This window comes from Salvelinus alpinus, chromosome 18 (genome assembly GCF_045679555.1).
Source record: "Salvelinus alpinus chromosome 18, SLU_Salpinus.1, whole genome shotgun sequence".
Lineage (NCBI taxonomy): Eukaryota > Metazoa > Chordata > Actinopteri > Salmoniformes > Salmonidae > Salvelinus > Salvelinus alpinus.
Window position 1 is genome coordinate 9,042,376 of NC_092103.1, and position 14,736 is coordinate 9,057,111.

Genomic DNA, 14,736 nt, shown 5'->3' on the forward strand with positions numbered 1-14,736 from the left:
GCGCTGCCTCATTGGCCATGTTGATATGGGTACCACCAGCAAACAGTTGGAGCTAGTGGGTAAGCTAGCTGACACATTTATATTTGGCTAGCTAGCGCGATTAAGATTGGTCTTTTAACTCACTCTCGTGTCAATCTTTTCCTCCTGTGTTGATCTTCAGTTGTACAATTTGATTGCCTATACATTTTTTTGCTAATTTAGTCTTGTTAATCTCACTCTTAACAACCAGAAAGTTATAACAAGTCAGGAGCTGTTCTTCTGCATGACTTCTCTCGTTCTCTCGCTGTCTCTCTCTCTCTTTCTAGTGAAAACATCAAAACTATGACATATTTGAGATTCTTCAAAGTAGCCACCCTTTGCCTTGACGATAGCTTAGCACACTCTTGGCATTCTCTCAATCAGCTTCATGACGTAGTGACCTGGAATGCATTGTTAAAAGTTCATTTCTTCTTAATGCGTATGAGCCAATCAGTTGTGTTTTGACATGGTAGGAGTGGTTACAGAAGAAAGCCCCATCTGCTAAAAGACAAAGTCCATGTTATGACAAGAACAGCTCAAATAAGCAAAGAGAAACGACAGTACATCATTACTTTAAGACATGAAGGTCAGTCAATCCAGAACATTTTAAGAACTTTGAAAGTTTCTTCAAGTGCAGTCGCAAAAACCATCAAGCGCTATGATGAAACTGGCTCTCATGAGGACCGCCACAGGAAAGGAAGAGAGATAAGATCCTTAGAGGTACCAGCCTCAGAAATTGCAGCCCAAGTCAATGCTTCACAGAGTTCAAGTAGCAGACACTTCTCAACATCAATTGTTCAGAGGAGCCTGCATGAATCAGGCCTTCGTGGTTGAATTGCTGCAAAGAAACCATGACTAAAGGACACCAATAAGAAGAAGAGACTTGCATGGACCAAGAAACACAACCAATGGACATTAGACCGGTGAAAATCTGTCCTTCGTCTGATGAGTCCAAATTTGAGATTTTTGGTTCCAACCGCTGAGTAGGTGAACGGATGTTCTCCACATGTGTGGTTCACACCATGAAGCATGGACAAGGAGGTTTGATGGTGTGGGGGTGCTTTGCTGTGTAAGGGCCATTTTTCCAAGGAGAGTGATGGATGCTGCATCAGTTGACCTGGCCTCCACAATCACCCGATCTCAACCCAATTTAGATGGTTTGGGATGAGTTGAACCGCGGAGTGAAGGAAATGTAGGCAACAAGTGCTCAGCATATATGGGAACTCATTCAAGACTGTTGGAAGAGTATTCCTCATGAAGCTGGTTGAGAGAATGCCATATATATATGTGTGTGTGTGTGTGTGTGTGTGTGTGTGTGTGTGTGTGTGTGTGTGTGTGTGTGTGTGTGTGTGTGTGTGTGTGTGTGTGTGTGTGTATATATGTATATACACACTACCATTCAAAGGTTTGGGGTCACTTAGAAATGTCCTTGTTTTTGAAAGAAAAGCACGGTGAAGAGGCGACTCTGGGATGCTAACCTTCTAGGCAGAGTTGCAAAGAAAAAGCCATATCTCAGACTGGCCAATAAAAATAAAAGATTAAGATCGGCAAAATAACACAGACACTGGACAGAGGAACTCTGCCTAGAAGGCCAGGATCCCGGAGTCGCCTCTTCTCTGTTGACGTTGAGACTGGTGTTTTGTGGGTACTATTTAAAGAAGCTGCCAGTTGAGGACTTGTGAGACATCTGTTTCTCAAACTAGACACTCTAATGTACTTGTCCTCTTGCTCAGTTGTGCACCGGGGCATCCCACTCCTCTTTCTATTCTGGTTAGAGCCAGTTTGTGCTGTTCTGTGAAGGGAGTGGTACACAGCATTGTACGAGATCTTCAGTTTCTTGCAAATTTCTCACGTGGAATAGCCTTCATTTCTCAGAACAAGAATAGACTGACGAGTTTCAGAAGAAAGTTATTTGTTTCTGGACATGTTGAGCCTGTAATCGAACCCACAAATGCTGATGCTCCAGATACTCAACTAGTCTAAAGAAGGCCAATTTTATTGCTTCTTTAATCAGGACAACGGTTTTCAGCTGTGCTAACATAATTGCAAAAGGGTTTTCTAATGATCAATTAGCCTTTTAAAATGATAAACTTGGATTAGTTAACACAACGTTCCATTGGAACACAGGAGTGATGGTTGCTGATAATGGGCCTCTGTACGCCTATGTAGATATTCCATAAAAAATCTGCCGTTTCCAGCTACAATAGCCATTTACAACATTAACAATGTCTACACTGTATTTCTGATCAATTTGATGCTATTTGAATGGACACATTTTTTTGCTTTTCTTTCAAAAACAAGGACATTTCTTAGTGATCTCAAACTTTTGAACGGTAGTGTACATCTGATTAAACATTGAATTTGTCCTTAATTGTATTAGCCCATAGAAACACATTGAATAACAGATTCAAACATGAAAAAATTGTCAAAGATGAAATCAAAAGGAAGTATGTTTTGATTAAAAAATAAAAATAAAAATAAAAATATTCGAGGAATTACCCGTATACCTCTTGACGTGGAAACGCCCTACTCATCATACATTCAGTACCCGAGTTACCTTCCGCTGAGTCCCGTGACACTTATGGGGGTTGTAGATCAAAATAGAGAACACCGTTGTGTTCACAAAAGCCTTGCCTTTCCATGGAGGGTCATTGTCACGACTTCCGCCGAAGTCGGGTACTCTCCTTATTCGGGCGGCGCTCGGCGGTCTTCTAGCCATCATCGATCCACTTTTCATTTTCCATGCGTTTTGTCTTGTTTTTCCTCACACCTGGTTTCAATGCCCTCAATTACTTGTTGTGTATTCAACCCTCTGTTCCCCCCATGTCTTTGTGTGGGATTATTTATTGTAGTGCTTGCGCACGTTCCCCGTGAGCGCACGACGGGTTATTTTTGTGCCTATTTATCTTGTTGTTCTGGATGCCGTTGGTTTTGCCTAATAAATCTCCGGCTATCACCCAATTCTGCTCTCCTGCGCCTGACTTCTCTGTCGCCAATTACGCACCCGCTACAGTCATATTAGTGTGTAGCCCAAACCGCTCTTATGCTACAGACGTTTTTGTGAGAAGACCGATTTTCTGTACATGTTCTTGTCTGACAAACACCACTGTAGCTCAGCCACCTTCTATCGCAGCAATGGAAGACCAACATTGGCGTATGCGTTGGATTTAGACGCAGCCTATACAAAAACAGATGTCTCTAGCTTAAACAGACGGATTTCGACTGAGATTTTATTTTATGTTATTATGCCTCGAGCTGAGCATGGGGGGCCTCAAGCGGAGAAATTATTTTTACACATAAATATATATAATAATAAATATGCCCAGCTCATTGATGATGTGAGGCCTCTTTTGCCTAATGGTATATCTGCCACTGTACATTACCAACAATGTAAATAAGATAAAATATAAGATATATTATCAAATGTGTCAGTACCCTCATATTAAAGTGTTTTTAATCACAGGTCTTCAATCATTGAAGTGGTTTGATGTGTGAGGGACAAAGGCTACCCCGCTTCATTAGAAGCAGTTAAGTACGGAGAAATGAGCTTCTTATCTGAATCTCACTCAACCAGCACACACTGGAGTCTATAATGTATAGCTAATAGCTAATGAAAATACTGAACACTCTGAATGACCACCACTTTGAGACTGAATCGCCTCCTCATGCCTCTACTATTCTCTTAAGTGGTTTAAATTCAGTTATTCCAGCTGGTTTACAACTAGAACTGAAAAGAATGTATGCATTTGTCTTTCTGCTGAATATGAGGGTTGTCATATGCATTTCTACTCTCCTAGTGCAGAATCTTACTGTAATGTAATCTCTTGTTTGCAGAGTCTGATTGTTCTACTACATCCTACTGTAGAATCTTTACTTATGAATACGTTTTTTTGCAGAGTCTGATGTGGCAAGTTTCGACGGCAGCGGCTGCCTGCTCTACAGGTTCAGCCCCAACACAACACCAATTCTAACGGCCAAAGACAGCATCTCTCTGAAGTTCAAAACCCTGCAGAACTCTGGGACACTGATACACACAGAGGGACAACACGATCGCAGCCTCACGCTGGAGTTACACAAAGGAAAACTTTTACTCCACCTTAAAGGTACAGTACTAATTACAGTAGCGTCCCATAATCTCCTACAGCGTTTACTCTACTTTTATGTGATGTATGGTTTTCACAGTTAGGCATGTGTTTAGTGCCGACTCAGCGATTCCGGAGATTAGCGTACTGTAGTAAAAATGATACATTGACTACTTACTACGTACAGCACAGCAGAGCCGGAAAGAAAGTTTGAAGTGGGGCTGAACTTCAAGTGGGTACTGTGTTGTCTGGGAGCCAGCTTGTCGAAAGCGTCGACATATGCTACACCTCTTAGCAGGACCATCTGTCTATTGCGTACTACACCTCCCAGCTTGCCCTCCTCCTGGCCCTCCTCCCAGCCTTGCTCAGCTTAGCGCTCCACTGGGATGGAAGGAGGGCAGGAGAGACACCTCTCTCTCTGTCTCCACAGGGAGGTTAGTGCTTAGTGCAGAGCTACTTTACTCTAATTTTACGGAGCGTACAAGACACACACACACACACACATGCACACGCAGAGCACATGGAGCACACAGAGCACACGCATGCAAGCACGCACACTAGTGCAGATGTACTGTCAGCACACTTAGCATGTCTAATACTCTGTTGGCCTCCACAGGATTATTGAGACAGTTAAGATCATTTAGGGGCATAACAATATACCTTCTGAATTATTTAGGCCAGGATACCTCGTTGCTGGATATTGTAGTTTGCTTTATACTGTAGTTGGTTAGGATATCTAATCCCCAAACTGAATAAAGGGTCTTTACAATGATGCTCTGCTATTCATTAGTAGTGGTAGACCTACAATTAAACTGGACAATCTGTTTCTGGTATAACATGATTTTCAAAATAGAAGGATGGGGAAAAGAGAAAGCAAGTGACAGTGGATCTGTGCCAAAAACAGAATAAAAGGTCAAAACCCAATCATCGTATATCAAACTAGTTGAGAGGATCAAATTGTCTGCTGGACTAAATCAATCAAAATGGCCATAGGCTACAGTACCTATCATCGTGATTTTTTTTTTTTTCAAATTCCATTTTACAGTGCCTGATGACTGAGGCCTAACTGAAGACGGTTGTGAGACCAAAATCTATTTGAGTGACAAAGATGTTTGAGCATTTCATTTTTGGTGGAAGTAGATACTTATACACCTGGATAGGCAGGCACCCTTGTCTGAGCATGGTGTGTACATTTCAACCTGATTCAATATGGCCCGCGGAATCATGCTCAGATCACAAAAAGAATTTGCGATAGTAAAGTTTGGGAAAATGTATTTGTTATTCAAATTAAAAGCCCAAATGAATACTCGCCTTTGTGTAATGTTTTAACTCCCACCACTTGTGGGACATTTATTTTGAAGGCACCTATAAATAACAACTGCACGAGGACAGACAGTGACTGACAGGCTGACGCACGCGTCAAAGTTACAAATAGTAGCTAGCTAGAATTTGTGCAAAAGATTTCAAAGAAATGGAAAGTAGACGATGAATGTAGGGTGTTCCAGAAAGAGTCGACATCAAAATATTTATTGATTGAGGTATCAGGGAAAGCTGCAAAAAAGTGTGCTTAGTGTGCAAAGAGAGCATCGCTGTCTTGAAAGACTACAACTTGTCCCGACACTTCCAGACGAAGCATGCAGAGAAATATAGGAATATGTCTTCTGAGCAGAGGGCAAGTGCATCGAAAGAGTTGCTTTCTCAGTTGCAAAAGCAGCAAGGACTTTTCACAGAACTGCATTCAGCAAACAACGGAATTGCGAGAGCTAGCTGTGTACCACAAAATTGCTCAACATAGCAAGCCATTCGCTGAGGGCGAATTTATTAAAGAATGTTTAATTGACTCTGGAGCAATACTTTGCCCTGAGAAGAAAGAGCTGTTTGAAAATGTTTCCCTGTCAAGACTAACATTGACACGGCGTGTTGAGGACATCGTAGAGAATATGGAACAACAGTTGAAAGACAAGATAAAGGATTTCACCTATTTCTCCTGGGCCCTGGATGAGAGCAGTGATGCACGTGACACGGCGCAGTTGTTGATATTCTTGCGAGGCATAACTCCAGACTTTGAAATTACAGAGGAGCTTGCTTCAGTGCAGTCAATGAAGAGCACAACCACAGGGAAAGATTTATTGGAGGAGGTTAATAAGTGTGTGGCAAAGCTGGGACTGAGTTTTGAAAAGTTATCCAGTGTGACCACTGATAGGTGCCTAACCTTGACAGGAAAAAAACATTTGCTTTTTGAAAAGGATACAAGATCAAATAGCTGAGCTGAACCCAGATCAGAAAATTATTTTCCTGCATTGCATTATTCATCAGGAGGTGCTCTGTAAATGTGTTCTGAAAATAAGCCATGTTGTGGATACAGTCACTAAAGTGATACACTTCATAAGAGCAAAATCTTTAAACCACAGGCAGTTTGTCTCACTGTTTGAAGAGACAGAGTCGGGTGATGCAGATCTCCATAACCACATAAACATTTGATGGCTGAGTTTGAGGAAGGTGCTTAAAAAGTGTGTGGGACCTGAAGTCGGAAATTGCTGAGTTTTTGCAAATGAAAGGAAAATATGTGGATTTCCCTCAACTGCAAGATAAAGAATGGTTGGCTGATTTAGCCTTCTCCGTGGACATCATGGCCCTCATGAATGAACAGAATTCCAAACTACAAGTGAAGGGCCTTTTTGCACATCAGATGTACAGCCTTGTCAAAGCCTTCAAGGGAAAATGACCTGCAACTTAAGCTTATTGATCTTCAGTCTGATGCAGTGATTGGAGAACTATTCAAAACAATGTCACTGACGAGGTTCTATGCATCTCTCGATGAACAAAACTTTCCAAAGATTAGTAGTCATGCTCAGAAGAAGTTTGTACTGTTTGGGTCAACCTACGTGTGTGAACAGACATGTTGAGTGATGAAATATAAGAAGTCAAGGCACAGATCATCTCTTACTGACTCTCACCTCTCAGCAATCCTACGCATAGCGACGTCAGAAACTATACCTGACTTCACTGCTCTAGTCAATGCCCAACAGAGACTTCACTCCTCACACTGATTGAGAAGTTTAAATGTAATGATGAGCTCTCTCTCTCTTGTGTTTTTGTGCATACCCGTTAACAAGAGTGCTGTCCGTGGTGCTGAATGCACAGTGTACTTTTCCCTCTGTGTAATACCTACCAAAAGGAGAACACTGATGTGGTTTATTTCTGTGCTTGTTAAAAAAAGTAAAATAAGTAGCATATCTGGACGTGATTTCCAGTAGATACAGTATATCTGTCAACACAGTCATACACATGATGTATAATCCTGTAATATGATTCTGGCCCGCGATGGCAAAAAATATATTCTAATGTGGCCCTCCATGGAAAATAATTGCCCAGGCCTGCTCTAGAGCCTAGAGTCGACATACTGCCTTTTCTGTTGTATCTTAGAGCCCTGCCACCTGCTCGCCCCTTACACCTCTCCAACAAACTGAATTCAAACTGAATTCCCTCAACAGCAGTTTCATTTCCCCTGCAATAGCTGTTTTCCGCTCCACAATGTGATTGAATCGAGCTGATTGTCAATGTGCTGACAGTAAACCGCAGTTCAGCTCTGTCATTTGAAAGGAAAGCTCAGAGGGAGAAAATTAAAACCATCCGTCGTTATGACGGACGAGAGATTACATGTTATTCTGCTTATCCTGATATGGACCGGCGCTGACAAAAGAAATGCGTTTCCAACTCAATCAAAGTGCTTGTCTGAACGCTCTCCCTCTCCGTATTTGACATCACTTCACTGTTTTCCTCTTTCCCTCTTGTTATTTATCAGGCTTTTTCACATTTTTATCCCAATCCTCACCCCTCGCTCCCTCCCCCTCTCTTTCCAATTTGCTTCTCATGCAGTAATTTGCAATTTGCAGTTGTATCCTCTCTGTCTGTCTCTTCCGCTCTTTCTCTCCATGCCACCGCATCTCTGACATGAATGTAATGTTGTGTCTATTTCATCAGTGTGCTTCTTCCTCTGTTTGATATCAATGCTGGATCAAATTGGCATGATCTCTTGAAATACAGCATGATTTCATTTGACACAGGCGCTCTCTTCTTCTCTCTGTCTGTATCTGTGTCTGTCTATCTGCCCCCCCCCCCCCCCTAACCATCTCTCTCTGGGCCTTGCAGTTTGTAGACTGTGTAATTTAGGTCAGTACCTCTGACTGTGTATTAGCCCTGAAGCTATGGTTCAAACAGACATTTTACGCGAGTTAAATCCTGAAAAGAAACAGTCCCAATACAGGGAAGCGTTGCGATTGAGTCCTCTATACAGGATGGTAAAAGTGCCTTGAAAGCACCAGACATCCAATATACCATTAGTAACTGGAGCATACTGTACCTCTCGTACCCACAACGTTGATGTATGTCACAATATTACAATAACAATGTAGAGGAGACAGAGATGGTTATCTGGGGGATTGTCCTCTCCTCTCTCTACTATTATAACTGGTGTCATTCCCCTGTCAAGAAGCTTTCTCTGCACAGTTTCTGTTATCGTGATGGCTAGCTTGAAGTGAAACGCTAGTCTCCTTGTGGTGTCCCCAAAATGGCACCCTATTCCCTATTGTGCACACTGCCCAATGGGCTCTGGTCAAAAGTAGTGCACTATATAGGGGATAGGGTGCCATTTGAGACGCACACCCCTGTTCTTTCTCTTTGAGGTAATCAGTGAGTGCCGTTTGTCAGAGTAGTTTTCACCACAAAGGGCCTTGTCATGGCTGTGTGAGGTAGTGTGAGGAGGGATGGCAGGCCATTCTTCCTCCGTCCACTCCTCAGTGGATTGGGAAAGGAGAGATTTACAGTGCTGTAGGGACACACTGCACTTTAAAGCTGTTACTAAACTGGCTCTGGCAGAAACCCGCATAGAACTTGTAGAAAACATGTACTACTACTATACCACCAACTTCATCTGCTCTGTGAGTTACATTCAAACGCACACTCAAACAAACACATACGTACATGTTCATACTGTACAGCTTCATTGTGAAATTCCATAAACCCCTACATACCTATTGTTGAGGAAAACAACAAAAGCACTCCAGCACGTACATCATGCCCATACAGACATCATAACACTCAAATACAGTACCCATGTACGAGCGCTCTGGTCCAAGGCTTTTCATGAGTCAACACTGTGCAACCAATATGAACCAAGGCTGCAGTGCTTACATTGAAAAACATAGGCAGTTCCACTACCAAGGAACAGACAGACAGTCACAAGCTGTTTGCAGCAACTTCGGAGCCCGCGCGTGAAAATGAATGAAATGAATGGGCTTGCCAAGATTTATGTCCAGTATCCAAAACCATTCCTTTTCCTTTGTAGTTTACATTCATCAAAATGTCGGTCTATATTGTGCACCACTGGCTCATATTTCATCCCAAATCTTAACTGCCAACTGTCATTTTTTTGGGGTGCAAATATACGAGGGTCATTGTGACCTGCTCCAGTGCATTCTGGATCTGGGGTGGTAATTGTATCCAACAGAGTTAAGAATATGTCAGCCGTAAATATTGTAAGGGTACATACTGTAAATGCATAGAGGTATATTAACGGTTGTTTTGTCAACTAAAATCTAAAAGTGTTTTGCTCTGGCCAATTTAAGGAGTCTTTGGTACATTATTGGTCTAGCCTATACTCCCAAATTAAAACACATTTGAGTAATCCCCTTTGAGTGTCTTATTATGCATACTGGATGGATTGGTTACCTTATGTTAGCTAAAAAAATTCTATCCACCAGTCTGGGACAGAACGTACCGCTCTAGGTCAAGTGTCAAACTCATTCCACTGAGGGTCGAATGTCGGCAGGTTTTTGCTCCACACTTGTACTTGATTGATTAATTAAGGTCACAAATTAGTAAGGAACTCCCCTCGCCTACATGTCTAGGTCTTAATTGAAAGGAAAAAGCAAAAACCTGCAGACACTCAGCCCTCCGTGGAATGAGTTTGAGATTTCAGGTATCCCAAATTAGACACTGGGTAGCAGCAGGAACAGGGTTGGAGAGCCCACGGCATATAGAGTTTGAGCGGAATATCACCTGACCTGTCGCTTAGCGAGAGCATGCTCCTCAAACAGTGGTTGATGCATGGAGTGAAATAAGTGTCGTTATATTCATTTCTCTGCTGCTCATATCAAGCACATGCTCCGCTATAAAACCTAAGTCGCCTACCCGGCATCATTGAAAAATGGACCGGGAAAGTATGCGGCATCTATTCCCTATTCGAGTGCATACAGATTACATGTAATTTCTTTCCCCCTGCCTCTGTTCCTGCCCATTTGATAATGAGACTTTCTAAATTTAAACTAATTTGACATATTACTAAAGACAATATTAAATTGAGGATAGTCTGAAGGATGAAAATATGTTCACTTGAGGAGAGAACAGCTGTGCCGCCTGAGGCAAGGGACAAAGTGCAAGCTTTTTGTTGTTGTTGATTTTCTCAAATGATCAATAGCCTATAGCCTATAGATGCAGCCCATATATGTTTTGATTTCTAAGACATTGTCACGACTTCCTCCGAAGTCGCTCCCTCTGCTTGTTCGGGCGACGTTCGGCGGTCGCCCGAACAAGACAAGACAAATGGATATAAGACAAATGGATATAAGACAAGACAAATGGATATATGAAAAATGGAGCGGTGATGGCTAGAAAGCCGGTGACGTCGATCGCCGAACGCCGCCCAAACAAGGAGAGGAGCCGACTTCGGCGGAAGTCGTGACAAGCCATCGCCGATCCACTTTTCATTTTCCATTTGTTTTGTCTTGTCTTCCCACACACCTGGTTTCAATTCCATCCTCCATCCAGGTCCTTGTCCGATATTGTTTATTGTAAGTGCTTGTGCACGTTAATTCTGGTGTGCGTCAGGTTATGTAGCCATTCATTGATTGTTCTGTTTTCCGGTGGGTTTTTATTTATTAAACTGCGCCTTGGAAACACAGTTTTTGCTCTCCTGAGTCTGACTTCTCTGCCGCCAATACGCACCCCTTACAGACATTCTGTAAATATCTCTAAATCTAGTATATAGGACCTGTTTCAAATTATCACTTTTATGTTCAACATAGCCACTATATATGCAAACTCGCTCCGGAATGGGGAAAAATATCCTTTTTATTTTATTCCGCTTAGTTAAATTCTAATCTTCTTACTATAAAATCATATAATATCAAATAATGGCATGAGACTTATAAGCATATCTTGTCAGCTAAATGAACAAGCCTACATCCTATGGCATGCAGCATAGCCAGATAACATACAGTAGGCCAACTCATATTTTGTTCATCTGAACAGGGGCGCACATTTCACTGGGGATGGGGGGACATGTCCCCCCCACATTCTGAAATTGCATTTTTGTCCCCCCCAGTTTTATCATTGGAATGTGATACAAAACTAGGCAACTGTGTGCTTTAGTACCATGTGGATGCCTCCGAGCGGTCGGGTAGGTTGTCTAGTGTGTGTTTATCCGACAAAAAAAAATGTATTTATAAAAATCATATCAATGTAATTGTCTGCATAATTTCCAATCCCCCATATATGTCATGCCCTGATCCATTTCACCTGTCCTTGTGATTGTCTCCACCCCCCCAGGTGTTGCTTATTTTCCCCAGTGTATTTATCCCTGTGTTTCCTGTCTCTCTGTGCCAGTTCTTCTTGTATGTTTCCAAGTCAACCAGCGGTTTTCCCCATTCTCCTGCTTTTTGCATTCTCCTTTTTCTAGTCCTCCCGGTTTTGACCCTTGCCTGTTTCTGGACTTTGTACCCGCCTGCCTGACCATTCTGCCTGCCTTGACCAGGAGCCTGTCTGCCACTCTGTACCTCCTGGACTCTGATCTGATTTTGACCTTTTTGTCTGTCCACGACCATTCTCTTGCCTACGCCTTTGGATTAATAAACATTGTAAGACTCCAACCATCTGCCTCCTGTGTCTGCATTTGGGTCGCGCCTTGTGCCTTTATAATATATTTGCTTTTGTAAATCTATATATTATTTAAAATATATTTAACTTAATTATTTTCCCCTAATCCTAGCTCAGTATCTGCTGTATCGCCCATATAATGTTTTGTAAATATATTTTTGTTTATTATTTTCCCCTAACCCTACCACCCCTCCCCTAATTGGAGTAAATGAATGGATAAACAATTCTTAGGCTTCTACATCCAGCTTATACATACTCTATACATTTTACAGACAGGATATTTTACATTAGTTATCTTTTGTTTGATTTTAGTCCCAGCCTTCAGATATCCTCAACCCCTCCCATCTATCTCTGAAGACCATCCAGTTTTGAGTTCTGAGCCTTTCTATTCTCATAGTTTCTACTGATTGTAAATTAGAGACACAACATTTTGCTAAGAGTGTTATATTATTGATCGATTGACTTTGACTTTTCAAATCACCCAGCAGGGCCATTTGCAAAGTTAGCTCCAAGTAAATGTTGCAGTTTTTCAGCCATTTCTGAACCTGCGACCAAACACAAGTTACATATGGGAAGTACCAAAACAAGTGATCTAATGATTCTGCAGAGCTGCGATGGTTGTATCCTTCATATATTCTATTGGTTGCAAGAATTTTGTAGAATTAAATAGAAACATTCTAAGTTTTGAATCCGGCGTGGTTTTCTGGTACATCGAAAATCTATTCACCAAACTATTTTGCAACCTGTATGGTGCAGCTGTACATTTTTTGGTCCTTAAATAAAACTGGTATACTTTTTATTTTCTATAGCCAATTTTGGTATTTAATGCAGGGCCGACAAAAGTTCCTTAAATTTTTCCCCTTTCCACTTGCCTCCTCCATTTTTGCGGTAATGCTGCCATCAGTTGGTTGTAATTTTGAGACCGGCAGTCTATAAACCTAAGTCAGAGCAATTATATGGCAACAAGCCTTGCCCTCATCATTCTTAATGACTTTAACCTTTCTGTCAATGATACATGTAGACCAGAGGAGGCTGGTGGGAGGAGCCCCTCCTCCTATAGCTCCTTCCACCAGCATCTGATGTAGACCTGCAGGATTATTTTCCTGCTGTAGCAAACTGTCTCAAATTAAGATCCTACATCTGAATTTGAGCCAATTTGCTACAGCAGGAAAATATTCATGCAGCAACAGGAAATGTGAATTATTATGTGGATTACAATTAATGGACATTTGTGTAGGTGTTAGTTTTTTAGTTAGGGCAAATCAAGTCTGACAATTCTAAGTGGGAATTACAAACTTTAGAAGCCTTTTTGAAACACAAATACACCACAAGTTTGCATTTCCTGCTTTGCAGGACCATTCTCAGCAACAACATATCAAATTAAGATCCTACATCTGTAGATATGATTATTTATTGCCCTAATTGGTCATCTGATTTATAGTTGCAGCAAACGACGGTAACATAATTGCATAAATACAAATTAAATTATGCTCTTTTCAGGCTGTCCCCCTGAGTATTCCAGTTTATTCTCCAGCAAATATAATGACATTATATGAACCAGATCTTTCAGACACAAAGTATTCGCTACCCCATCAAAGGAGAGTTATGGCTTTTATGGTTGCCTCTTTAAATAAGACCTCTGCATTTCCTTGGTCAACAGCAGACATATACAGGTAACTGATAAAATAATGGAAACACGTGAATAAATGAGGGATACAAAGTATATTGAATGCAGGTGCTTCCACACAGGTGTGGTTCCTGAGTTAATTAAGCAATTAACATCCCATTATGCTTAGGGTTATTATTTTGGCCATTATTTTGGCTACCATGGCTATGCCCCCATAGGATGACAATGCCCCCATCCACAGGACACGAGTGGTACCCGAATGATTTGATGAGCAGGAAAACGATGTTAACCAATAAAAAAATGTAACCCTTACGGGACATTCTGGAGCAGCGTTTTCCCATCAACAAAATGAATTCTGGAATTTCTCTTCGAAAAATGATTTCTCATCCCCCCAATAGAGTTCCAGACACTTGTAGAATCTACACCAAGGTGCATTCAAGCTTTTCTGGCTTGTGGGGGCCCAACACCATATTAAGACACTGTATCTTGATGTTTCCTTTATTTTGGCACTTACCTGAACATAAAAAGGCTGGTTTCAGATGGCCGTCTCAACAAATGACTTTGTGTAGAATATATAATATGTATAAAGATGCTGTACCTTGCTGTGTGCTCGTTGTCATCTATTATTCTATTTCTATTCCCAAAATGTCTTCTTTAACATCACTGTACCCGAGCAGATGTTCACCAGCATGGTTTATGTTGTGTCTCAAATGGGTCTTGGTCAAAAGTAGTGCACTATATAGGTATAGGGTACCATTTGGGATGTATCCTGAGTTTTGGAAGTCCTGTTTATAACAACACTGCTCTTAATTACAAAGTCATCCGTGCTTCGATCTTGACACTGTGAGATAGCGACAACCTCGTCCAATCTTACCCTCTGAAAGATTGATCACGAGGAGAGTTGTTCAAGTTTGACACCAGAGCAAAATAATGTGTTTTTAAGACTCTAACTCTGCCACGAGACTCCTCCCTCACATCTGCTCATGGGGATCAGGTGTGGGCCTTAGAGCACCCTACTCCCTATGTACAGTAGTGCACTACTTTTGAGCAGAGCTCTATTGGCCCTGGTCAAAA

At 41.6% G+C, this 14,736-nt stretch overlaps 1 protein-coding gene across 2 annotated transcripts in view; it reads left to right on the top strand.

The window, feature by feature from the left end:
* Positions 1–14,736, top strand: part of LOC139543724 (contactin-associated protein-like 4) — a 198,236-nt gene that overhangs the window by 90,690 nt on the left and 92,810 nt on the right. For both annotated transcript variants that reach the window (XM_071350076.1, XM_071350077.1), the window contains one exon: positions 3,915–4,121. In XM_071350076.1, the coding sequence (XP_071206177.1) occupies positions 3,915–4,121 (207 nt within the window). The remainder of the gene's footprint in view (positions 1–3,914; positions 4,122–14,736) is intronic.